Source organism: Acomys minous (assembly GCF_964271855.1).
Source record: "Acomys minous genome assembly, chromosome: 7".
Taxonomy (NCBI): Eukaryota; Metazoa; Chordata; class Mammalia; order Rodentia; family Muridae; genus Acomys; species Acomys minous.
The window spans coordinates 76,120,444-76,147,991 of record NC_140488.1 but is presented as its reverse complement, the minus strand read 5'-3'; the positions used below and the strand labels follow the sequence as shown (position 1 = coordinate 76,147,991).

The window sequence follows — 27,548 nt, the reverse complement described above, 5'->3', positions numbered from 1 at the left end:
TCTCCGCACAGCGGAAGATGGCGACAGACTGAGGGGGCATGGCCAGCAGGAGCCACGGGGCCATGCCTTTGGGCGGCCGCCACAGCGGTGCGAACCAGAGGCGGAAGCGAGAGGCGCACTAAGTAAAGCCGGGCGTCCGCGTCCGGCGTCTGTGGCGCTGCGGGGAGCCAGGTGGCCCGCCCGAGCCGGAACTCCGGGAGCTGCGGGTGCAGAGCCAGAGCAAAGCCGGCCCGGGACCGGCCCCGGTAAACGGCCAGAGCACGAGTGAAGCCCAAAGGGCCGGCAGCGGACCGGCCGGCCGGCCTAGGAGGGCGCGAGCAAGGCAGGGAGCTGCAAGGAGCGGGCAGACGGGCGGGAGAGGAGCGGCGCGGGCGAGGGGAGCGGAGCGGAGCGGAGCGCGGCGGGGCCCGCACGGCGGCGCTGAGGGGCGCAGAGCCGCGCCGAGCCGAGACGGCTGGAACAGAGTGCGAGCCAGGTGGCCGGTGGCGCGGAGTGAAGTGGCGTGGAGCCCAGGGCAGCTGAGGGGCCCGACACTATGAGGAGTGCGGCGCTGCCGCCGCAGCCGCCACCGCCCCAGTGCCCCGCACCGCCCCCCGCCGGGACGCCGGGCTGCGCCTAGCGGGCCGGGCGGCGGCGCCCCGGCTGCCAGCGAGGGAGCGCGGGAGGGGCGAGGGGACGGCCCGAGAGCGCCCCGCGACTCCGACCTGAGCGGGGCCCCCGGCCGGCCGGCCGGCCTGTCTAGCCATGCGGCCCCCGAGGTAGAGCCTGGACGGCGCTGAGGAGCGCGGTGCGGTGCGCAGCCCGCCCTCCCGAGACGGCCGTCCGGCCTCGCGCCTCCCTACTCCCTCCAGCCCGGACCCCCCTGAAATATGTTCAGGGGCGCTTGGATGTGGCCCGGGAAAGACGCCGCCGCTCTGACTATCTGCTGCTGCTGCTGCTGCTGGGCTCCCAGGCCGAGCGACAAACCTTGCGCCGATTCTGAGCGGGCGCAGCGATGGCGACTGTCCCTGGCGTCCCTGCTCTTCTTCACCGTGCTGCTCGCTGACCATCTGTGGCTGTGCGCGGGGGCCCGGCCCCGGGCCAGAGAGCTGAGCAGCGCCATGCGGCCGCCCTGGGGGGCTGGCCGCGAGCGGCAGCCGGTGCCTCCCCGCGCGGTGCTGCCGCTGCCGCCGCCGTCGCCCGGCGAATCCAGCGCGTCCTCGGGCACCTGCGGCCCGCGATACAGCAACCTGACCAAAGCTGCCCCAGCCGCCGGCCCCGGGCCGGTCTGCGGTGGCGTCCCAGAGCCCACGGGGCTGGACGCAGCTTGCACCAAATTGGAATCTTTGCAGAGACTTTTCGAACCGACCACCCCGGCTCCCCCTCTGCGGCCCCCTGACTCCCCTTCCCGTGCCCCGCCCGAGTTCCCCTCCGCCAAAAAAAACTTGCTGAAAGGCCACTTTCGGAACTTCACTCTCTCCTTTTGCGACACCTACACGGTCTGGGACTTGCTGCTTGGCATGGACCGCCCTGACAGCCTTGACTGCAGTCTGGACACCCTGCTGGGGGATCTGCTGGCCGTCGTGGCCAGCCCGGGCTCTGGGACCTGGGAGGCCTGTAGCAACTGCATAGAGGCGTACCAGCGACTGGACCGACATGCTCAGGAAAAATATGACGAGTTCGACCTCGTGCTGCATAAATACTTACAGGCAGAAGAGTACTCTATCCGGTCCTGCACGAAAGGCTGCAAGGTAGGGATTGGCAACCCAAGCCACAATAGCTGCCTGGCCAGAAGCAGTGCCTGTGGCAGTGGGACCAGGAAAAAATAAAGGGCTCCCTCTCTATGGACTGCACCACTCCCACATTCCCAGTGTAGCCCTGTAAGTGTCACCCTGAACCCCTCTCTACAGAAGAACCTGCAGGGATTCAGGTCAACTTCTATGAGTTTCAGGCTTGAACATTTTAAGGCTGGAGCTTCCTGGTGAATTGCTTCCCGCATGAGGGGGGAAGTGGGTCACCTGGCCGGGCAAAGTGGTAGGAGGAGAGTCTATGCTCTCCCGGCTCCCACCCTGGCTGGCCCTGAACCTCAGTCCTGGACTAGAATTAGTCCTGGAACTGGCTGTGGAAGAGGGAGTGTGTTCAAAAGCAGGAGGAAGAATATTTGACTACCTAATCCTCATCCTTTGGTTCCTGCCAATGGATAAGAGGCCAGGCCACGCCTGGTGACGGGGTATACCAACCACACTGTTGACCTTATATGACCTGAGATAGCCTGGCCAGGTCCTAGGCTGGGGAGCTCAGGGCTGCCTGCCTTCTCTTTAGAAGGGAACCTGTAGGCTTCTGTCTTCTGACGAAAGAAAGCTTGGGGGAACAGGGCTTATCAGCTCCTACAAGGGCCGTGGAAGGTTGGTGCATTACAAAACTCCAGTGCTCCAGGGTGGCGACAGGAAAACCTGGCTGTGTGGATGCTAGGGATGGGCATCTAGAGGAAGTCTGAGAGTAGACAACTGTAGAAAGGACCTTCTTAGGGAAGAATTGAGTGTTGAGAAACGTCTTGACCCTCAGTAGGGTTGTTCTGCACAGTAGGTAGGAGGGGCTATACACATTTGGTGCCTGAAGCTACTTCCCTGTTTTTCCTGCCTAGCCAGGTGGCCTGCTTTGGAGACAAAAGAACAGCAAGGTCAAAAGGTCAAGTGACAGTGAGACCAGGTAGGTCTCACTCCTTCTGGAGCTGGGGGCCATCAGCTGGAGAGTGAGGCAGTTGCTTCCTAGGGTAGACCGTCTTTCAAGGCTTTGAGAAGGGGTAGCAAGCGCCTCTATTCCAGCAAGCTTTGGTCCTCTGGACTTCTGTAAGGTTCTGCTGGCGTCTGTGGGCCCCTTCGGGATTTGGGGTGGAGGACTGGGGAGGAAAGGAGTAGCTCCTGGATCCTGACTTCACTTTTCTCCTTCTCCCTTTTCCTATTCTCGTAACCTAGCAGTCTCCTCCCGCCTCACTCAGCCTCAGCTGACTCACTGCCTCACTCACACTACCAAATGAGATATTCCACTTCTTAAAGGTGTACAGGCAGATAGACAAACATATACAGCCATGCACCACCGGCAGTACTCTGAAGAAAGTAATACCGAGAAACAGAAAGGTTTTCACTTTCATAGACAGAAGCGGGCACCATGTCACATACATCTCCCTGTGGAGTCAGAGACATGCATTTAGGCATACAGTCACATGAAAAAAAAAGACACATTTGGCCATACAGAGCTAGAGACACATATTCTAATTACCTGCCACAGGCACATGTCCTCAGGGAGAGCAGAGGGATATGGTCCCCCTAGCAGACACAATAGAAGATGTCCATATTTTGCCGTTCCTTCTCCAAGCCTGTGGCCACAACTGTTCTTTTGTTCAGTCTCCAGAATGAATGAAAACCATGGCACAACTTTTTTTTTCCTGGGGTTTTCTCCATGTGACAGTTGCCTCCTTCTGACCCCACACTGAATTAAAATCCCTCGCATTGATTGCTGATACAAAGCTGTTTGATGTCTGGAAAAGCAGAGGTTCTCTCTGATTCTGGAGGTCTTACCACCTCTGTTGAGGGCTTGTTAGCAGTTTCTCTTGGGCACTTTATGTTGCTTCCTCTAAGCTTTCATTTCCTCATTTGTAAAACAGAAAAAATATCCTTGCCCTGCCCAAGCCCCGAGTGGTTTGTGAGATTTAAGTGGCAAGGCATGGCTGGCAGCGTTTTGTAGTAAGAGTTTAACACCTGACATAGATGTAATATTTAGGGGTTGCGGTCGTTCACGTGTGTTATGAGAGCATAGCCGCCTAGGTCACCTCCATGTTACAGGGGAAGGAACTCAGGTGCAGAGGGGTCGTACAGTTTGCCCTCAGCAATGAGCAAGAATTCCAGTACTCCTGCTCAGTGCCCTCATGCCAACCAGGCCTTTTCTCGGCTCCTTGTTTGTCTCTCCAGCAGCAAGTGAGCTCTCCTGCTCTCTGGCCTGCTCGCAGAAGGGCTGGGAGGGCTCCTCAGTTCTTCTCTTGTGTTTTCTACCTCGTTCACAGCTTTCTCCTTCAGCTGAGGCCCAAACCTCAGTTCGGCCTGAGTTTTTAATCCAGTTTTTCGATGACATGAAAGAGAAAGGCAGTCCTGACCCCCCTTTTGAAATCTTGTCTCCTCAGCCACTCACCCCACCTTCTCCCGGGCCTTCTTTACCCATCCTAGCCTCCCCCTGAGCTCAGAGCCCTCCTTTCCAGCCCTCATCCCAAATAGAATCCGGTAAAGATAATGACCCACACCGAGAATCCTCTTAAGTGAGATCCTGAAGTCCTAAGCCAAGACGAGGCTGTATCTTCTATGTCTGTAAACCAAGTCTGGAGTCTGGTTCTAGAGGCAGGTAACCCTCCATCAACAGGGTCCTTGTTCTAAGTGCCTCAATCAGATCCTTTTGGTGTGGCCCTAGAAACCTGTTTCTTTCTGCCCCTGTTGGGCCACACAGGGCTCCACAAATCATACCTGTCCTCACTGCTGCCTGTGACACCTCCCAATTTAGTACCAGCTGCAACATTTTCTTAATGTGCGACTGACTTCCTCTCGCATAGCAGAAAGATGTAGCTAACCTGAGCCAGTGCCCATCCCCATACTGGCCTCTTCTAGGTCCGAGGGCTGTACCCCATCCTTCGCTTAATCCCCTGTGAATGACCCCCAGCACACACACACACACACACACACACACACACACACACACACACACACACACACACACTTTCCCTTGGCCTTGCCCAGGGTTATCATACAAATAAATTCCTTCCCCGGCTCAATCCTCCTGATCTTATCATGCTCCTGCCTGCTGCTGATCGCCTCTCCCACCTCTGCCTCTCTCCTCCTCTCAAGTCAGAACACTCAGGGTGAGGAGAATGAGAGCATAGGAGCAAAACTCTGGCTTCTTTTCTCACAGCTACTCCTTTAAGAAGGCAAGAGACCCAAGAGGAGGGGCATTGTCAGCTCTTTAAGCGGCCATTAGGTGCTCTAACCAGCTCTTTCAAGGAAGGATTGGGATAGTGCTGATCCACCCCAGACTGTCTACCACCCACCTGGCAGCCTGCAGGATTCATACTGGGATGGATCAACTGATGAGGTTGAGAAGGAGGCTGGAGCCTGAATTCCCTGGATGGAATTAAAGGAGTTTGACATGGAGAAGAGGAGATTCAGGAAAATAGGTCCCCAGACTTCACACCTCAAAAGGGTTGTCCTTGTATAAAAGATGTAGGTCTTGATTTGGCCCCAAGGGACTTCATAGAAAGTCCTGCATTCCAACCTAGATTTTTTTCATTTCATTCTAGTGTGACCTTGAACCTATGAACTTCAAGTCTCTGAGCCTCACTTTTTTCATCTGTCAAATGGGCTCATTCATCAGAAAAGCCCTATGAATCCATTATCAATGAGAAGTCTGTACAGCATCTAGGCTTAGCACATCAGAAGTTCTCCATTCAGGTTTTCTTTGCAAAGAGGGAACAGACTGCCTCAGAGCTCCTGTCCCCAGGAAGTATCTGTCCTAATACAAGTGGGCTGCTGGGTGAAAATGCCATGAGGAGGACTCTAGGACTCTATGTGCATAGAGGAAGGAATTGGATCAGCTGACCTCGGAGGTCCGCTTCAGTCCAGAGGTAGGTTAGGCATTAGAGCAGAGCCTGATCCTTGACAGCAGCACTGGATAGGAGAGGCTGGGGAAGGATGCTTGCCCTCAACACCCCAACAAAGGTAAAGGGTATGGACTGCCCACCTTCTGCCCATACCTACTGGGGCCCTGCTCTTCCTCCACTCAGGCTGGCAGCTGTTTCTGCCTCCCTGCCTTCTCTCCTCCCACCTGCCACAGCTTTCCTGCCAAACAGGACTCTCAGGCTAACACTAGAGATGATGGGTACAAAGAGCAAAGGGCTTGAAGTACTGGGCAAAGGACAGGAGTCTGAAGTTGAATAGTTGTCACCCAGATGTCCTCTCTGGCCCAGAACCCTTAAAGCTAGAAAGGGTGCCCTCCATGTTTGGAGGAAGAGGAAAGCCATCAATAAGCAGCCTCCTGGGAATCACAGCAAAGCTGGCTGCAGGGTGGGGCCTCCAGGTCCACAACAGTTCATCTCCTCATCACTAAGGGCTGTACCCATGGTATTCTAGGAAAGGCCAGTGACCCAGAGTCCAAGAGTAAGCACAGAGAAGAGGTAATGCTTACAGCTAGGACAAGGACATAGGAATTAAAGCTGGGAGCGGCACACAGCAGGTACTTGTTGAAATATACTTCTCCCCCTCCTTGACCTACATCCTGACCTGTTCCCTTCACTCTAACTCCCATGTTCTTCCACCATGGTAGCCCATGCCCAACGTTCCCATCCATATTTCCGGGAGTGCCAGCTGGACAGTGTTTTGTTACCCTACACCCTTCCTCGACCACATCCCACACCTCACTCTCTAACCCTCATCCTCCCTCCCACTCTCTAACCTCTGCTCCTCCTAAAACTTACTTCTAATCTTCCTGGCCACTCCCCGTCTACCCCAGCATCCCAAGCTCCGGGCCTGCCTTTACTTCAGATCTCACACCCTTTTCTGCCTTGCCTGCCTCAGCTCCTTGGCACCATACTTCTTGCCCTTGACAGCTCCATGCTCCCTCACACTCAACTCGCACTTTACCTCCCTCATGCCTATCTCTCTTTCTGCCCCGATTTTCTTTCATCTTTTGATTGTCTCTTCCTTTGCCACTTTCCCCCTCTCTCCTCCTCTCTTCCTCTGATCTTTCTTCCCCCTTCTCTTCCCCTTCCTCAGCCTACTCAGGGCAGACATATGCATGAGTGCATGCACTCACACTCATAAACATAGACATGCACTGGCTTCGTGGCTACTTCCCATACTTCCTACAAGCTGGTGGCCTGACTACTATAGTCACCATAGCAACGAGAACCTCCAGGAAGGATGTACTGGTATCTTCTGAAGATGGGGTTGGGGGGAGTAAAGAGGGACAAAAGGAACCCAACAACCTCCCACCCAAATATTGTCCTGGCTGGTAGTAGTCTGCTGAACACAGTGAAGGTGGGGGGTTGAGGACATATAAGAAGTGGGTGGGGCCAAGATCTAAAGTGAGCCAGGGATCTCTAGATCCATCAAAAGGCAGGAGGGTGCTCCGAGGCTATGTGAATACGTGTTGGTGGCTTCTGCAGATATTGGTACCCCAGGAAAAGAGTATACCCACTCTTCCCTGTGTGGTTGGGGATGTAGGACAACACCTATGACTCGTTGTCTTAGGAAAACGTCACTCTCAGGGTAGTTTTGTGATGCTATGCTCCAAGGCTGTTTACCTGTGGTGCGCTTCTTCACCTTGGTCAATTAACCTGACCCCTCAGCTCCTCTCCTTCTGGGGACTTTGCACAATCTGGGGGCCGACCAACACAGTTCTCCAGTAGTTGTCAGATAGGGCTCTGGAAAATGGTTATGTCCAAATTCCTGTGGCTACAGGTGTACGGATCAGAATCTATGTGAGGAATGACAAATCAGTCTTTTGTCTGTGGGCATACGAGAGAGTTCAGAGAAGCCTGAATTTACAAGACCCTGAATCAGGTAGGATTTTTAGAGGGAAGAACAAGGGCACCAAATGGGCTAGGTTTGTCGAGGAGTGGGGAGGAGTTACTACTGGAGAAGGGTTGCCACAGCCAAAGCTCTTGCTCAAACAGATTTTGGAAATGGGATCTGGAATCTGAGCCACAAGTTTCTGGGCCAAAAGATGAGTCCAGCTGGCTCCAAAGAAGAAAGGGATAAGAAAAGGAAGGCAAGAATAAAATAATATATAAGCTTTTGAGTACCTAGGAGCTGTGTGTGTGTGTGTGTGTGTGTGTGTGTGTGTGTGTGTGTGTGTGTGTGTATGTGTGTGTGTGTGTGTGTGTGTGTGTGTGTGTGTGTGTGTGTGTGTTGGGAGTGGGTGGGTTATACATGTCCATGAACTCTATATTGACAGTGATCCTAGCAGGAAAGCACCATTATTATCTCCATTTTACAAATGTAATAGTTGAGGTTCAGCAAGAGGAAATTACCTGCCGAGGTTACATCGGGCAGGGAGCTGGGATACAAACCTGCCTCTGGGCTTCTCCTACTGCACAGGTGTATGGAAGATGTTAATATTCTCTGTCAGATATACAAGGCAGTGCCCTGCTGGCTATGACTACATTGGTGAGAAGTTATGCTGGGTAGAGGGGAGGTTCAGTAGAGTATAGTGGAAACTTAGGAGCCGTCTGGAGTAGCTCAGGTTCAGAGTGAGGAATCACTAGCATCCTCTTTGTTTACCATATGTGCGTCATGTCCTTAAGATCCAGCCATAGATTTTCCCTCTCTTGGCAGACTATAGTTCTTCATGCTAAATTATCCAATCCCAAGTAGTCCACCTTAAACACATAAATGTATGAGCAGCATTAAATGGACTTAGCAGATTTCCATGTGTGCATGTATGCATGTGCCAATGACAATTAAAGAAGAAAAAGTCAAGAATTTGAGCAGGAGTAGGGGTGTTATGGGGGGAAGGAAGGAGTAGGAGTGATGTGAATATAGTACATAGGTAGGAAATTCTCAAAACATATTAAAATAAACAAAATTCTCTGTCCTCAGTGAGGACAGAGACAGGAAGATGGGACTAAGAGGTTTGCTCCTTCCTTTTCTTTAGGCTAAGAAAAGAAGGGAAGAGCTGAGTTCCACTTGTCTTGGGAAAAGGTATTTCTGTTAGCTTCTCAGCGCCAATCTACAGGAAGTGTCAGCCAGGGCAGAAAAGGAGAAGAGGCCATTCACAGGCCCAATGCCTGTCTGAGCCCCACCCCACCCCAGCACTCACTGGTAGCTGGCAGAACCAAAAGGGAAAACAAATGCAGTGGGTTCTTGTCATGTAAAAGGCAAGTGAGGCCTGGCCTGGCCTGGAATTTGGATGTCCAGTTCCCATGCCAGGATTTTATTGAGTCCCCAGTCTTAAAGGCCGTGTCTTCTTAGAAACAGAAAGGAAGAAGTAGCCCATAGCATTCTGTCTGAGGGAAGGGCAAGTGGTGGCGTGAATGGTACTGGAGTTTCCTGTCTTACTTCATTCGAAGCAGAGAGCATGTCCACCAAGCTGATTTATGAAAGGTGAATATGTCTGTTCAGTGTTCAACTCAAGTTAATTCTTCAAAATTGTTATAGACTCAAAATCTTTTTAAAGAAAATTTTCCTTGATTATTAAAAAAAAAAGTGGCCTTTGAGAATTTTTGGTAACTAGAAATATAATAGAGAAAAGGGCTCTAGAGGCAGTTGGGTTTTTTTTTTTCATTGTCATGAAGTATACATAAACAGAACTTACCATGTAAGTGGCATTGGGTACATTTCCATTTCGTTACCATTTCTAAAATATTTTTAGGCCCACAATCTACCTCTTAAACAATAAATTCCCCCTTTCACCTTCACTCTATTCCATGGCAACCAGAAATCTTCTTTTATCTCTTTGAACTTGACTGTTTTAGGTAACACACAGAAGTGGAGTCATACAAGATTTGTCCTTTTGTGTGGCATGTTATATATTATATGATGCTCTTAAGTGTCATCAAAGGTTTAGCAGCTATTAGTATTTCATTTCTTCTTATGGCTGAATAATATTCCACTGTGTGCATTTGCCACATGCTTACCTGTTCATTTCTTAGTAGATATTTGAACTAGTCTAACTTTTAGCTATTGTGAATAATGCTGCTATGAACACCATTCTACTAATACTTGTCGAATATTTGTGTTGACATCTTTTGAGTATATTTTTTAGGAAGGGAATTACTTGGACACATGATAATTCCATGCTGAATTTCTATTTGTTTGTTTTTGAGACAGGCTTTTGCTATGGCTATGTAGCCTAGACTATCATTGAGCTCATGCTCCACCTTCCTTTGCCTCAAGTGCTGGCATTACAGGTATGCACCATTGTGTCCTGCTTCAATGTAATTTTTTGAGTAATTGCTTCTCAACCCTTGTTAGCAGCTGTGCCATTTTACATTCCATTCTTACATTTTTTTAAATTCTGCACCATTTTATAAACATACCAGCAGTGAAATGAACAAGAATCCAAATCTCCACTCTTGTTATCTTCTGGGTTCTTTTAATAATAATACCCATGTTGATGCAACCACATGGTTCCCTAATATTTTATTATAGATCTTTTCAACTTACTGATACTCTGAGTACCTTTCCATGCACTTAAAAATTCATAAGCTCCATCCTTGATGAGTATGATATTCTGTCACAAGTTACATAATTGATTTAACAGGCCATGTACTGTTAGCTATTTACATTATTGCCAACTTTTTGCTATCATAAGTAATCTTGTGATGATTATCTTTTTTCATAAATCCATATCAGATCTATAATTTTTACTAATAAAGGTTATCTCAACCATTTTTTCTTATTGCTGTACTTTGCTGAGTTTTTAAAATCACAAATGATGCATGCTTATTTTCTCAAATCTAACAATGTGGAGATTTATAAAGAGAACATTAATAATCCTCCTATTCAGTCTTTCCTAGTTCCACTGCCCTATGGTCCTGGATGTTAACAGTTTGTGTTATGCTCCCCTCTCTGTAAGCTTACATAAACATCTATACAAAATGACTCTTTCTTTGTTTTGCATACAAATGGAAGTATAAACATCCATTCTGCAGAATGAAGTTTAGAACTAGACTTACAGAATCACAGTATTAACCTTTTTAATGCTACTTGCATACATTGCTGAATCTCTTTCAAATTACTAGATTATTCTACTTTATATCCTCGACAAAAATGTGAGACTAATTTACTTGAAAAATGACCTAGTCGTAAATTCTCATTGACATTCCTTTGGTCAGACATTTGTTTATCTTACTTAAGTCTTATACCTGTCTTGTGAAGTGTACACATACTGTCCCCATTTTGCAGTGGACAAGACAGTCCCAGAGGTGTCAAATGACTTGCAGTCATCCAGCCCATAGAGGTGGAGATAGAAATTGCATATTGGCAGACAGCACTACTATTCAATCTGTGCTAGGGTGCATATGGATAAAGCTTTCTACTTTTGTTTTAGAGGCATCGTTTACAGAAAGGCGAGAGTTGTAAATGTAATTTTATTTGCCTGATTTAATTGTTGTCTGGGAGGCTTACTGCCTCTGTCTGCTAACCTGAGTCTAGTCCTGGAAGCTTCTAGCCTCCATATAATCTAATCTAGGCCTAGAATGTTTTTAGCCTCTGAAACTTACTGCTGAATAAGCTCGCCCTTTCTTGTTCTTTCTGAACTCTGGCTGGCTGGTTCAACTCAGCTGTTCTGATGCAAACTCCTCTCCAAGCTGACTGATTCTCTCGGGTTCTGACTGAATTGCTCTTCTTGGCCTCAAACTAACTCTAAGACATGTTCTAATCACCTGTCTCATTCTCATTCTCTGGCTTGTTCTGTCTTCACCTATGTGAAGCGTGTTCTTTCTTCAACTTGTGTAAAACTCTCCCAGTAAAACTGCCTCCTCGCTTTCTCTCTCTGCCATACTCTACTGTCTCAAGTCTACTGCACTGCTCTTAAGTAGCTTTGATCTTTCCTGTTTGTTCTCATGAGAGTTGGGTGTATCCTCTCTCTGACTCATTCTGTTAAATCTCTCTCTGATTTGTCACTTTGTCTGACCCTTAGTTAGATGTCATTTTCAAACATGGTTGCTTCCTTCTACAAACTAACTTTACCTTCACTGTTTGGGATTAAAGGTGTGTACTAAGGGTGTGTCTGTCTTCCAGCCAGTGGACTAAAGGTGTGTCATCCAGCCAGATCACAAAGACCTAGAAAGTTTTTATATGTGATCCCTTACCAAAGCAGCCACATTGCACAACTAAAATTCCTCTACAGTTGGTAGTTTCTTTTTTAAGGGACACAACTTGTCTCTCAGGAAAGGAGGGGTCAGCAAGGTCAACAATTTTGCCTATGCTTTTATTACCAGCAAGGGCAAAACTGAGATTTTGACTGCAGATCTGTTTGAGTTAAAGATGTTTGACTCCACCTTTCCATCACCTATGTTGCCTAAAAAACCGTCTTCTCAGATTCATGTGACAGCTTGGGGAAGGAATACTTGGCTCATGGTCATATAGCAAATTAGTGGCCATACCTCCTTTCTAGTGATAGGTCCAACTTCACACAGCTAGTTATTGGCAGAGGCATGACCAGCCAAGCTTTGACAAACTACCCATCTGTTGGAGCAAAGACTGGTTAAAGAATATTTGTGGGGAAGGTTGTGGGAAAGGGGTAGTTAATGTACCACATTTTCTCTGGTCTCTGGCATTGGAGTCTTCCAGTATAAGGCTACTCCAGAATCCCAGAAGCCCCCAAATGGTAGCACTTGGGACAGGTGAACTCATGCCCTAGGGAATAATAAAGCATTTCTACTAGAGACACTAATTGTGCGAGTGTGTGGGGAAAGAGGGAAAGGGGGCCTTTGGGAATTTGTTTTGCTTCTTGTTCATTTTTTTATTGGTTTGCAGTGCTGAGGCATGAACTTTGGGCCTTGCATTACCTAGGCAAGTGCTCCACCACTGAATTGCACCTCCAGTCTGAATGGAGTACTTTAATAAGGGAATGGAAACGATCGTTTGCAGTGTCTAGTATCCAAATGTTCTTTCTCTCACATCCACTTACAAAGAAAACTCTACTTCTATGTGAAATGCAATGAATAGATTGGTTTTGGAAAACCATTCTCCTCTATCCAAGCCTAGAAATCTCTCCTCAACTTGGCCTGAAATTACACCAAAAAGAAATTTGTTTTATAGCAGTGGTAAACTGAAAGGACTGCCCCCAGGGCAGTATGGTTGGTTATAAGAGCTTGGGCACTGAAGTACAGGTAATATTTACTTCAGATTCTACTTTGAAATCTGTCTTCTCTGTAGACATGCATTATAGGTTTTTTTTTTTTTTGCATTTTAAAAATATATGTATTGGGGCGGAGGGGGGGAGGTGGTGAATTGCATAGGCAACAGCACACAAGGGCAGCTTCTTGGAGTCAGTTCTCTTTTTCCACGAAGTGGGTCCCAGAGTTTGAACTCAGCTCATCAGGCTTAGAGGCAAGCACCCTTACTGATGCTTACTGATGATCTTGCCAGCCTTCAATATATTCTTTAATCTCACTTAGAACCCCACTTTTTTCACCTTCAAAACTAAGAAATAGGGTCATTATGAGGCTTGAAGGACATAAATCATCCTAATTTCTTACAGTGTCTTCATGGTAGAAGGTGCTCAAGAAATCCTAAACATCATTATGATTATCGTTGGCTAGGTGCCTCAGATAAGTTATTTAAACTCTTTGGTCCTTTCTGTCTTTATCTGTAAAGATTTGTATCTCCCTCAGGGGGTGATTATGGAGAATCAATGAGTTAATAAATGTCAGGATTAAATGCTTAGAATAGAGCCTGGCATATAGTAAGCACTTAATAAATGGTAGCTATTTTCTCATCTTAATTAGATGTGTTTAGTCCAAATGATTGCTTAATACGCAATTGAAATTCTCAACACTGGGGTGGGTTGCTGAGGAGGATGAAAAGGTAGTGTTTGAAGAGGAGGTGAAGTGTCTGGGATGGGGGTGCGAATTGAAAGCTAGAAGGCAACTGGAGATATTTTAGTAAGCACATAAAGACCTGTTTAGGTGGGTGAGGTAGGAGGTGGAGAGAAAGAAGGACTCCCAAAGTCCTTGATTCGCATTTTAACTAAAGAATAGTTGTAGTAAACTTTGATTAGGTCTCTGCTCTTCCCAGCCTGTTGTCATCTACCTGATGGAGGAAGGTGAAGCAGGGGAAGGAAGCTATTGGGTTTTTTTTTTCTTCATTGACCTAGGTGATAGCTGAAGATGTCTTTCTGTAAAAGACAAGTGTTCTATTGAAGGAGGAGTGTGTACAATTCAAAATATACTGTAGTTGCCCATGTCACACTAATGTCATTCGTGTGGTGACCAACACAACCACTGTGCAGAAAAGGCCCAGCCAGAAGTTTTCCTCCTCCCGTCTTAGCTTCTCTCTTTGTCTATACTGTTCTGTTTGCTCTTTTGGTTTGTTAAGTGCACCTGGATGGAGCCAATAGCCCTGACACTGATGATAGATTAGCTGACTCAGGGCCTCTGGGACAAGGCCATGTGGATTGAGTCTGGCAAAGCTGGTCATATCAAGTCTTAGATATTTTTGCTTTATTCTTTTTGAGGTTCTTGACTGCAGACGAGACTTTCTATTTATTTTTCATTTTATCAAAGTAATACATATTCAAAATTTTCAGTTATGTTCATGCTACACATATACACTATAAAAGTCCATGAAGATATATTTATATGTGCATTTGTTTCCAGTTGCCCCTGATTTTTCTCTTCAGAGTTAAGCCCTTGAAACTTTACTGTGTGCCCAGGGTTGTATGTTAACGTCATGCCAATATTACTACTATTTGATTTTCTGTGTGTACATACATATATCAACAGACAAAAGTACACCATGCACATATATTTGTGCATTTATCACATATATCTATCCTTATAGCATTATGTCTTTTAAATAATATGTAAATATGAATGCCTGTCATTGAAACCTTAGCCCTATGCTTCACCCTTGAGCTCACTCTTGAGTATTAAATACTTCTGCGCTTCTGACTGTTTTTGTTGTTGTTTTACTAATATTTACCTTCACATTTCTAAATGGCACATCAATATGCTATTTCTTGTTTATTTATGTTTTAAATAAAACTTTTTTAAGAAGATGGTTAGAGGAATATTTAGCTTTCTTACTATCAGTAGCACCATATGTGCACACACACTTTTCCTCCCTTCATACATCTAATATTGGTATATCTAAATTTCTGGTCCTAAGAGTTTAACATATTTACATTGTTAACTTTATAACTGTTGTTTACATCCAGCAATATAAATTTGTATCGTTAACATTTCATTCTTTGGTCAACTTGCTTTCTTGGAGTTAACAATGGCCTCTCATTTCCCCTTTGCTTGGTTTTCTTTGACATTTTGCTAACATAACACCAATTTCCTCATTCACTGTGAAAGTCCATGGAGATATATTTATAACCCATTATTTTAATATTTCCCTTTTTTGAGAAAGTTCTTCACATTGTTCGATCTGGGCTAGCTACTGAGAACTTGGTTTTCAAGTACTTGGCACACATCTTTTTGTGCATACATCTTCCCACTCTGTATCAAGAGAGCCTGTGAGACCCTGCAAAAAATTCACGTCTAAGAAAGATATAATGAATGCTGTCCTCAAAGAACACAAAGTCATAATAATGATATTCAATCTGTGCAGAGGTCTCGTTGGAAAGCGTGAACTCTATCCTGGGACTTTGAATTAGGCCATCTCTTTGGTCCTGCACTTGAGAATAGCCTCCCCTCTCCATCTACAAGGAGTTAGCAGAAGAATAGGATGTAGTCCCCCAGAGAGCAAATGGTATCTCAGGCTACATTAACAGAAACAGTTTCTAGGACAGGAGGGATGATAGTTCTACTTTACTTTGTGTCAATAAACCCTTATCTGGGGACCGAGTTCTGGTGCAGAAAACAAAACAAAAACCAGAGGCTTTTGGATCTGTGAATAACAGGGAACTAAAAACTACATCCATTGAAATAGTTGGAAAACCTGGGGATGTTTGGCTTCTTGGAAGCTTTGTGTACACATACTCACCTCTAGTTTTCTTTGCTTGCATTCTCTTTTCAAATTACTACAGCCTGATTTCTTTCCCTGCTGCTCCACTGAAACTATTCTCACTGTGAGGAGGACTGTGTCTTAATTACCCAAACCAGTGTGTTCTCACCTAAATAAATCCTTATCTGTTGACTGCCCTCCCCCCAATCTTTGACATTCTCTCCTCTCTTAATTTACAGAGTGACATTCTCTTCCTTTTTCTCCTCTAATTGCTCTGGAGGTTCGTTGTAGGGCCTTGTGCATGCTAGACAAATGTTCTACCACTGAGCTAAACCCCCAGCTCTTCTCCAATTTCTTAAACCGCTGAGCCATCCATCTTCGTCTCATTTCTTTCCTCCACCTGCACTTCAATTACCTTAGTGTTTCCTCAGGAATCTACTCTACTGTTGAGCCCTTTGTCTCCACCCTTGGCTTCTATATTGCTTTATCACCTAGGGTGAGCTAGGTTACACTGTCATAATGAGTAACCACCAAACATTAGGAGCTTAACACAACAGGTGGTTATTTCTTGCTGTGATTCATGTTCAAGATAGGTCAGCAGGGATAAGGCGTCTCTTCATAATGGTCACTATATAGGGGAGAAGGATCATCTATCTCAACTTGGCTTCCATAATTAGAAGCAAAAGAAATAATGTGGCATAAACACGTGTCAGCCCTTAAAGTGTCTCCTCAGAAGTAAACTGTTTTACTTCAAGGCATGTTGATGACCATGTCTAATTCAAAGAAGAAAACATAGTCCTACTGTGTTGACTACCTCCTTAGCTCCCCATGACTTAGAGACCTTCATCAAGACTCCCATCCTTTTTTTTTTTTTTGGTTAATTTTTTTTTTGAGGCAAAGTCTCATATAGTCCAGATTTTCCTTAAATTCACCATGTAGACAAGGCTAGCTTGAACTTGCAGCAATTTCCCCTTGTTCTGCCTTCTGATTAAGTGCTGAAAATATTGGCATGTGCTACCACATCAGGTTCAGAACCTTCTTTAGAGCTCTGACCATCAGTCCATTTGCATGCCCGATATTTCCATCCAGCAGATATACATATACCCCAGGTTGCATTCATCTTCATTCTCAGATACACCGTTAACCCAATTCTTTCTTTAATAAGTGAAACTAGCCAGGGGTGGTGGCACATGGCTTTGATCCTAGCAGTTAGGAAGTAGAAGGAAGATCAGAAGACTTCAAGGCCAACCTTGGCTACATAATGAGCTTGAGGGCAGCCTGGTCTACATGAGACCCTGTTCTCAAAACAATAGCAATAACAAATTTTAAAAAGATAAAATGAAATTGGTATTCACCATACCACCCAACCTGCAAGTCTAGTAGATATCCTCGACCCCCCTCATGCAACTGTTTTCCATATCTACAAGTAATCCTGTTGGTTTTGCTTCATTTACATCTTTTCTCACATACATTCCTTCCTCCCAATTCTTCCCCTCGGGCAAGACACTTTTTAAATTTTATTGAATAGTTTGCATAACCATTGTGAACCAAAAGTCTCAGGAAAAAAAAAACCTTACTATTGTATCTTAGCATTCATTCATTTGGTGTGTATTAGTCAAGTGGGTACTACTGCTAACCTCAGTGTTCGGAGAGGTTCCTACTGTCATAAAATATGGTTATCCATTATTACCTTCATATTATTTCAATACTTGTATTGTTTTTCTACTCTCAGATTTTAAATTCTGCTGCTACTGCCTTAGTTGAGGCCCCCACACTACCTTATTCAGATCGTTGCTCCAGCCGGGTGTGGTGGCACACACCTTTAATCCCAACACTCGGAAGGCAGAGGCAGACAAATCTCTGTGAGTTCAAGGCCAGCCTGGTCTACAAAGCGAGTCCAGGACAGCCAGGGCTACACAGAGAAAACCTGTCTCAAAACAACAACAACAACAACAGTAATGATAATCTAGCTCCAGTCTTAATAATCCCTGCCTCCAGTCTTAATGTCAACACGTCGTCCTCCACACTTGCAAACAGAAGTCTGAAAAATTAGTCACAAAGTGATAAGCAATCTTTCCCTAAGCCCCTAAGACAGAGTCATACTAAATTGCCCAGACTGGCTCAAATTTGTGATACTCCTGCCTCAGTCTACCAAGTAGCAAGGATTACAGACCTGCTCCACTAGGCTAGCCATAAACATCTTTAAATAAGCAGTTATGTCGGGCCCATTAAAAAAGTCTCCATTGCCTATAGGAAGAACCCCAGTTCCTCCCCAGTATCTAAAGCATGTTGATATGGTCATGTCCTTCCTGTACAGCACGTGCTCTTTCATAACCTCCCATTCACAGCCTCTAATTACAGTACGTTGTCTGAACCCAACATTATTTCCTACTTCCAGGTTATTATGCCTGCGGATTCCTTTGCCTGAAGAGTACTTATTTTCTCTCTGTTTCACCTACTGAGCTTCTCCACCCCTTTTTGTCAAGCCCGAATTTAAACCTTCCCCACATGGAGATGTTTTCTGTCCTTCAGCTTTCCAAACACAGTTAACCACTCTTCCCTTTATCCTACCATGGTGTCAAATACCCGTGACATCACACAGACGTTTATACTAATTGATTCACATGGTTGTTTCCCTTGCTCAAGACAGGAATCTTTTCTTATTTTATTTGTCCTCTTTATCTGTAGCTCCTAACACAGCGCCAGACACTCAGGGATAAAGAGGGTGTTCAGTACATGAACAAACGAATAAAGAGACTAGATTCAGAGATGTCTATATATTCCTAAGAGTTGGCCTGAGGAACAGGATTGTGGATGTTATATATGGCCCCAGAAGAGCTAGTAAGATACGTGAGTGAAGTCACAGGAAGGCATTTATTTCAGCTCCAAAGAAGAAAGAACTTCATTAATCACTAGAGTTCTCTGGAGCTCTGGGCTGCCCTGGGAGAGGAGGAGCTTTCTATGACAGTGTTTACAATTAGAAGCTGGGTGGCACTTCACTATGACGTTGGGGTGGATGTGGAGTGATGACTCTCACACTCCTTTTCATTCTAGAATAGTTATGAACGTGCTTCCTGTGCTCGTTTAATTTGGTATCAGTCATCCAGGCCCCTTCAGAACAGTCCCTGGATTATGGGCACCACTTCTCCATTGGTCCACCCTTGGCCAGACTGGGCATAGCTAGCCTTTGAGCAGATGGTCTAAGAGCCTTGGCAGTATGAGGACCCTCTGGACTGGACTAGCTTTAGGTTCTCACCCACGGCTCTAGCCATCTCGCCCACCTTTTCTTCAGGCCAGACCAGGCCACTTCGACTCATAGCTGCTCATACTAAGAAGCAGGACAGCTGAAGCTTATAGACTCTTAAGTAGAGCCCGGTCATTCCCTGTGTTTGCCCAGTACTGTGGACTTTACCAATCCCAGCAGATTATTGCTATCTGCAGAGTGACAGCCATGCTCCGACACCGCCTTTACTCTGTTCTGATCCAACTGTTGGTGCCCAGAGTAGAGAAATCACACTTTCTTCTGTCCAGGAGAGTCCCTCAAATAACTTGAGGATTGCTGATAGATGCGGAGCAAGAAGGGATCCAGTCAGTAGCCAGGGTGCCTTTCACATCTCTACTCAGTCAAGGTAGTCCAATACTATGGACCTCGGTTCCCATGGGTAAAAACTGGGGCTAGGTTGGCAACTTGTATACTGTGGCTTTTGTAGACAATAGGTTTTTGTCCTAAGCTCAGCCCACCCCCTTGCTGCTTTCCTTCCGCAAGCACTGGAGTTGCGGCTCCTGGCCAGGGGTCCCATGGGGACATTAAGAAGATAAGCAGCCATGAAGAAAGGGTCTACAGGGAAGATTTGGATGGGAAAACAGACCCTAGGGAGAGAAGTGAGTTAGAAATCAGGAAGGAAACTATTTGCTTCCTGGTTGGAAAATAACTGAAGCTTTCCCCTTTGGAGGCCTTTCTAGTTCCAAAGCTTTGGGCTGCCAATGGCCTCCTCTTTCTAAACCTTCTGGCCCCAAGTCCTGACTTTCGGGTGTGAGTGTGCAGTTACACAGCTCTCTATGAAGTCAGATATTTCTTTCTAGAGGAATGTGAAATTAAAATGCTGTGGCCAGGCTACAAGTCCATAATCTGGGGATAAGCCTGGCTGGGTCATTCCACTCCTCCCTAAACTGACAATTACAGAGTTCTGGAGAAATGAGGATCCCCTTTGTCTCGCCCCTCCTGTTTGAGGAGTGGTTCCTTTGCTCAGATGGGACAAGGGTTGAGACAGCCCTCCTTCCTTCCTTTTGGGGTTAATTGGTGTTCCCTCTAGTTATTCCCTGTTTCCTTCCCCTCCCAGTCCCCATAGCAACTGGGCTGTAGTAGCCAGAACTTGATTGAGACCCGTGGTGGCCCTACTGAGGTGAGGAAAGGAAGGCACTGGTAGTACAGGGGTTCCCTATGACATCCTTTTTTTTTTTCTGGTTTTTTTGAGACAGGGTTTCTCTGTGTAGCCTTGGCTGTCTTGGACTCTCTGTAGACCAGGCTGGCCTCGAACTCACAGAGATCCACCTGCCTCTGCCTCTGCCTCTGCCTCTGCCTCTGCCTCCCGAGCGCTGGGATTACAGGCGTGCGCCACCACACCAGGCTCCCTAGGACATCTTTCCCCATCCCTACTCTCTCGAGAATCTAGGATGGCTCCACTCAGAGAACAGGGCATAATGGGAAGGGCTTTTCTAGCAGGCCTTGCATTAGAAGAATCTGAAACTGTAGAATAGGCCTAGCTTTTCTCAGCTCTCTTCTATCCAGGCCCCTGGTATGTGGCCCCTAGTGTAGGATTTGGTTGCTGACAGAGTTTTTCAATAGGAAGATCCTGGAGGTGGAGGTTCAGCTTCCTGAAACCAGGCTTCCAGTTCCTTTCTCTGCTAGTATTTTATACGGTTTATGCTCAAATCCTTCTCCTCTTTTTAGGCATCCGTTCCTCCATCTATATAATGGTAAAAGCTGACATTCTTAACCCTGGCTGCATGCTGAAAATTGCCTCACGTCATTTTCCAATTGCAGGTGTGTGGGACTCCGCTTGCAGAGATTCTGACTTTGTTGCTCTGAGGGCCGTGTAAAGCAGACAGGTTTATTTAAAAACAAAAACAAACTCCCTAGGGGTCCTGGTATACAACCAGAGTTAAGAATGTGAGAGCAAAAGCTCTCCACAGGTCTCCCAACTTCCCTTACCTGGTTCTATGATGCTTCCTTCCAGCAAGCCCTCCTAACCCTTTCCTATCCTTCCAGAGGAGTGCCCAGGCATCCTGTCACAGCCCCACACCAGCCAGCTCCTTGGCACAGTTATCACACTGATGAGACAGGACAAGATGACTAGGAACAGGGTTTCAGTAGCACTGTGATCTGTACTATCACCTGAGACAGGCCCCAGGTGAGCCAGCGGTGGCCCAGCTGGCCAGCTGTGGGGCTTAGGAATTCGATTACCTCTGAGCTCACTGTGGCTCTTCTACTTCTATTCCCCTCATTAGCTTCTTGCCTGTTCCTGCCTCACCACCCACAGGCCTGGTGTCCTCCCCAGGCAATCTGCTCACCCACTTGTTGCCATGGTTACTCCAACTGGGGGTGTGGGGACTGAAGGGGGGGTCGGCTAATTAAGGAGAAAGGCCATATTCCCACTGTCAGGCCACCCCTTCTCCCTCCCCCTCCCCTCAGACGAAGGGAGTGCCCAGACTGTATAGTTTGTTACTGGGCTAATGGCAAATGCCTGTGAGGAGAGCAGGGCCATCGCTGGGGACTCCTCATCTAGAAGCAGGAGCACTGGACTGGACTTGCTAAGGAAGACTGTCGCAGGGCCCTCTGAGCTCCAGCTCCACTGATGACCACAGAGTAGGGGGCTGATTACACAGTTTGGGGAGTTACGTGGGCTCTTGGTCCATGTTGCAAAAATGAGATTTGTGGCTATGGACAGAGACATATCTTGGCACTTGGGGGCCCAGAAGATGGAGGGGGTTCTCAGGTGCTGGGGCCCTTGGCTTTTGAAATTGTACTTTCTTTTCTGCTTCACTCCTCACTGTCTAATCTTCGACCCTTCTTTCTCAGTTATTCTTGCCTCTCGCTATCCATCCCCGTGCTCTCTTGGTCCTATCTTTTTTTTACTCCCTTTCTTAAAGCCTTCTCTCAGTATCCCCTCCTGCCTCCATCTCACCCCTCCTGCCCCCACCTGAGCTTTTCTCCCTGCTCTTCTTCACCCTTCTCGTACATTCACCTCATTCTTACCCTTTACCTCATGTACACCTCCAGCTCTCCTTCTGTTCTTCCTCAACTGTTATCCTGCCCGCGTGATTCCTCCCATTCCTCATGCTGTGTACCCCTACTTTGGATCACAGAGTTTTGTTGTCCCCTTTCTATGACATTCATATGAAACGTTCACTTCTCTTAGTCCACGTGTACTTGTTCATCTCTACAGTTTTGCTTACACTGTTGCCATATTGCCACATCTATCTATAAAAATCCTTTTGTAAGCCCAGTCTTGATGGGGTTGTTTGTTTGAGATGGGAACTCGTGTATCTTCAGCTGGCCTTAAATTCACTATGTAGACAAAGAGATGTTGAACTCTGGATCCTTCTGCCTCCACCTCCCAAATGTGGGGATTATAAACACACCATTATCCCCAGCTACAGTGCTAGGGACTGAATACAGGGTGGAATTACAAGTGTGCACCACCACACCTAGCTTATGGCATGCTAGGGATTGAACCGAGAGCTCCATGCATGCTATGCAAGGACTCTACTAATTGAATCACATTTATAGCACCCAATCTATCTCCTCATTGAAAAGTTTCTCCGTTTACTATTAGCCCTAACGAACCATAATTCATATGGAACAAGTCATATGTCACAGGTTCAAGTTAGGTAGGTCTACTCATGAAACTGGAATTTTCATGAGAGAGAGGACCTGTCCTCATTTACGTATCCTGTTCATTCAGTCATAAAAAAAAATTTTTAATGTCTATTGTACTGAATGTACAGTGGTTAATAGAGAAGCTCATGACTGTATATGTAACTCATCGTTTCATGGAGCTCACAGAAACTAAAATAAGGATGCAGACACCATAGCATCTGTGCTGAAGAAATAAATAGTTAAGAATAATTGGGGCTGTGTCCTCTGATGAGAGGAGTGAAAGAGACACTCTGGGCAGAAATGATATTGAATCTGAGCCCTGAACCATGTAAAGGACCCATTTATAACAAAGGTGGGGTGAAGAACATTCCATGCCAGGAGATCACATGTGCCGAGGCCTGGAGGTAGAAAGAAGTAGGGCACATTGAAGGAAAAGAAGGAAACCCTCTGTTTGTGCAGCGCGATGGGCTTGAGGAGAGATGGAAAAGGAGGTTGCAGAGAGATGGGTAGAGTTGTGTGGGGCTTTGAAGTCTGTGCTTAGACATTAGGCTTTTTGTCAAAATGCACCTAAGAGCGTGAAGCACAGGAGTGGCGTGATTGGATGACAGTTTGAGTCCACTCTTATTCTCATGCAATAGATTAGAAAGGGCAAGAAGGAAGGTGGGAGATGTCTGTCATCCAGGTGAGAGATTATGGTGGCCTTCACAAAGGCCTTTGGCTTCCCCCAGGGGACATTTGACTAAGGCCCACGGCATTCCTTTCATTGTCACAATATGAGAGAGGAGACATCACTATTGGTGTCTAATGTGTGGAGGCCACAGAAGCTACTTGATACCCTACAATGCACAGCATAACCCCTCCGACAAAGAATTATCTGTCCCCAAGTGACTCAGGTTTTTCTGAGAAACCATAGACTCAGGGAGAAACAAGGTATGGAGCAGGGGAGCTTTCTCCCTAGGACCAGTGTCTAGGGCGGGAGGGGGCTGGATGAAGGAAAAAATGTATATTGATGAAGCCAAATCACAACAAAAGATTCCAAAAGGCAATGGAGCAGTGTCCATGATATCTGCTCCATCCCAGGATTGAAGCCAATAAGGCAGAGCCTGGATTAAGTAGACCTCAAAGACACATGTGGTGTCTGGCAAGGCAGACTCCAGTTTTTATTAAAAAATAACCCTTCACATTTGTATTGCCCTTTAGAGTTTACAAAACATTTTCACATGTGCCGCACTCCTTAATCCGTACTAGACCGATGAGGTCAAGCATGAATTATTCTCTTCTCCTTCTTGAATTTAAAAGCTTAGTACCATCCACCAAGGAAATGGCTGAGGGTTGTCTCATTATATATAGGTAGCCTCAGAGAAGTCAAAACACCTCTTTGAAGCCTGTGTAAAATGATGGAGTTGGAGGAGATGATTGGTAAAGTGCCTTCAATTCTGACAATAGGATTAGTTTTATGATTTTGACCAATAGTTCTAAATATCAGTTGATGGTAGATTAGAGAACTTGGGAGCCCTGGCTTTGAGATGGGAGATCTTAGGTAATATGTAGGCCTTCTCCAAACCCTGGGGTTTAGTTGGCTTGCCTCCATAGAGAGACACAAGAGCCCATCTCCCGCATGGCACAGGGCCCTGATGCTGTTTCCTTTCCTCCACAGGCTGTCTACAAGGCCTGGCTGTGCTCAGAGTACTTCAGTGTGACCCAGCAGGAATGCCAGCACTGGGTGCCCTGCAAGCAATATTGCCTGGAGGTGCAGACCCGGTGCCCCTTTATCCTCCCTGACAATGAAGAAATGGTGTATGGCGGCCTCCCTGGCTTTATCTGTACAGGTAAAGTCAGGGGCACTGGGGAAGAGGGAGGAGATGAAAGCATTTAGGGGCATGGGGACAGGAAGGACATCAAGGGGCATCAGGCCAGATCAGGAGGTCAATGACAAGAGGAGTGGGCAGTCAGGTCCCAAATTTGGGCTAGGGCCAAGTGGAACAGAACAAAAAGACCAGAGTGACCACATCTATGTACTCAGAATACACTGAGCCATGAGTCACTCTGGAGGAACTGCTGTAGTCCCTGGAAGAAAGGAACTTAGAAGGGAAGGCGTGAAGGCTGGTGGGGAGGGTTCTTTAGTAGGGCTACCTGAGGCTCAGCTTTGAACATCCCTTTTCCAGGTCAGGCAGAGCCATCAGCCCCCTAAACACCCTCCCTACATACACCTTCCTTATCCCTTGGCAGGGTTGCTGGATACTTCACCAAAGCGGCCGGAAACCAAGTGCTGTGATGTGCAGTGGGTCTCCTGTGAGTCGGAGAAGAAGAAGTTCAAGGAATCTGAGCCCCCCAAAACCCACCACCAGCAATTCCACCACTCCTATTTTCACCACTACCACCAACAGTACCACCACTACCACCCCCGCCATGACCCCCCAGGCCGTGTCAGCAACAAGCCCTCCCTGCTGCCGGTCTCTGGGGGCTCCCGCCTCAGTCCCAGCAGGATCCGGCTCTGTGTCCTTGTTCTTATGCTCCTCCATACCGTAGTGTCCTTCTCCAGCAGCCAGGGGGGTGGGGGACTGGGGCTGGAGACACTGCCTGCCCTGGAGGAGGGCCTGACACAGGAAGAGTGACAACAGGGAGGGAGGACCAGCCTCCACCACATACTGACATCAGCTCCAGCCCTGCTCCAGGCTGGGGGGAGGGAGCACCTCCCACAGGAGGTGTAGGACCAGGTGGGGGTGGGGGAGAAATGGGGGGCCAGATATTGTCCCCAATCTACCCCTGCCCTAAAAGCAGCTCCAACAGAATGGCCAGAGGGCCCCCAAGGAGCTGCAAAACTCACCCAGGAGAAAAAAGGTAGAAGCAGCAGGTTTCCCCTCCGGAGCCCCACCTGTGGGGCTTAGTATCAAAGGGGGGGGGGAGTGGGGGGGGGCTGAAGTTGCCCACTTCTGCCAAGAGCCCTGACCCCAGGGAAGGAGGCTGCTTACCCGGCCTCAGCCCTGCAGGGAATGTTGGGGGCACAGAGGGGAGTAGTTCTCCCCCCTCCACATTCCTTTCGTTGCCAAGATCCTTAATTCCCTCCTGCCCGTATCCTTACAGCTGACGGCAGACAGTGTGGTTGCCCTCCTGCCACTTCATCGCCCCCTGAGTGTGGGGCGGTCCCAGCTGGAACACCAGGCTGGGTCATGAGGCTGCCCCCACCACCCTAGGCAATGAGGGCTTGGAGCCAGATATGGAATGAGTGGTAAAAAGAGAAAATAGATAGGGAAGGGAAGACGAAAGGGGAGAAGTGGACAGAGAGCTTGACGAGATGGTTCGACTAATGCTACCTGGCTTTGGGGAGGTGGGTGATTAGTGTTGAGGCAGGCTCAAGAGCGACCCCCAAAATCAGAAAGGTGCATAAAGAGAACCCTGGGGAAAGAGCCCAGGAGCCAAAACCTGAAGGTTGAGGGCACATGGTTGGACTGCCGCTGTCTGGAGGGCCATATCTTACAGAAGGTGCACACACTCCCTAGGGCTGCTTTTGCCCTGGAAATCTTGGCCTTGTGGCCACAGACCTTTCATTTCCAATCTCCACAGGGAGGAGGGACTTGAGCCCAAGTGCGTCAGGCCTGGCCTGGGTCCCCACACTCCCCCATCTTGTCCTAGCCCAGGCCTCCATGAAGGAGAACCTGGTGGTGTTGCCCCAGAGCTCTCCAGAGATGAGCCTCCCCTACCCCATCCTGTGTCCATCCCCAGCCTACCAAAGAGTATTCATCCCTTCCCACTCCTGACCTTGTGGCCTATTGTCCCACTGAGGGACGGCTAGACTCCTCCTCACCCTTTAGCAGGTCCCTGTCTCTAGCCACCCCTTGCTGGACCAAGTTCAGAGACTGGCAAGAGGACTCTGACTGGAGACAAAGTGCTGCTGCTGACCTTTGCCTGAGAAACGTGTTCAGTTAGGCTACAGGGATGAGTGAGAGATGGGGCTTGGGAGCCTTTGGCCTTGCTTGAACTCATCTGCAGGGGAAAAGGGAGGCCATGTTGCCTGGGTATCTAAAGGCCAATGAAAGCTGACAAGAATGGGAGCCAGATTCTTTGTGGGACAGGCCAGGGGCTTTCAGAGACCAAAAGGATGAACAGGGGAGGACAGTTCTGGAGCAGCATTACCAAGAAACAGGAGGAGGGGAGGAGCTGCACCTTGCCAGCTTTGGGTTGAGTGGAAGCCCTCCCTAGTAGGCAAGGTTCCTTCATTCAAGGGCCACTGTTGGATCCCAAATCAGCTTCTTGAGCCTATGGAGCCCTTCTCTCTGCCAGTTTACTCATATCTCACAGCCTGTCCTCTGCCTGGACCCTGTGTCCTCCATCTTTTGGCCCTCAGCACTTTGGGCCTGGCCACATACCCCATCCCTAGAGTGCTCTTTTCAGCTGGGGAGGGTAAGAGGTGCTGGATCCTTCCCAGGTGTGCTTATGTATAAGTGCAAGGCAGGGGCTTGGGCTCCGGAGAGACCCCAGTACTGCCTTCTAACTCCTGCATCCTCAGGAGGGGAAAAGGGACTGGGCAGCAAAGGGGGACAATGTGGTCCCAGGGAATGGACCCTTGGAGACTCCCATCCTCTCTTCCCCCTCACCAAGTGCCCTGGAGACCCCTGGCTCAGACCAGCCCAAGGCCTTGCCCAGTGGCAGGGGAAAGGGGCACCACACTCCACCTCAAAGTCATTTGACTGTCCCCATCGACCCAACCCCTTGATCTTCCACCACCTCCCCAGCTGCCCCTGCCCTCCGTCACAGGCAGCAGAGCTGGGCAGCTTTCTTCTGCCATTTTCTACACTGTGCTTCATGAGTAGGACTTTCTTGCACTAGTTCCTATGACTGAGTCTCCAAGCTGGTTCCCTAGTAGTCTCCCATCCCTTCCTCATTTCCCTGGCTACGGTTCAGTTGTCTCTGCCCTACCTTTTTCCTGCCTCTGTGTTTCAGTGAGAGTGTCTGTATGTGTACTGCTTTCTGTTTTGTTGCACTGTGGGGCAGACATCTCTCTGCTCTTGTTTAACCCCTTAAAAGAAATAAAT

General features: G+C 47.7%; 2 protein-coding genes across 2 annotated transcripts in view; one reads left to right on the top strand and one right to left on the bottom strand.

Annotated features, from left to right (window-relative positions):
- The window catches only part of LOC311601492 (uncharacterized protein), an 83,265-nt gene extending 79,922 nt beyond the window's left edge, over positions 1-3,343 (bottom strand). The window contains exon 1 of the mRNA XM_084788967.1: positions 3,259-3,343. Coding sequence (XP_084645093.1) covers positions 3,259-3,273 — 15 coding nt within the window. The 5' untranslated portion in view covers positions 3,274-3,343. The remainder of the gene's footprint in view (positions 1-3,258) is intronic.
- NALF2 (NALCN channel auxiliary factor 2) lies at positions 760-27,548 on the top strand. Its single transcript, XM_084788966.1, has 3 exons — positions 760-1,730; positions 24,173-24,344; positions 24,745-27,548. The coding sequence occupies exons 1-3, from the start codon at positions 870-872 to the stop codon at positions 25,128-25,130; spliced, it is 1,419 nt and encodes a 472-aa protein (XP_084645092.1). The 5' UTR covers positions 760-869; the 3' UTR covers positions 25,131-27,548.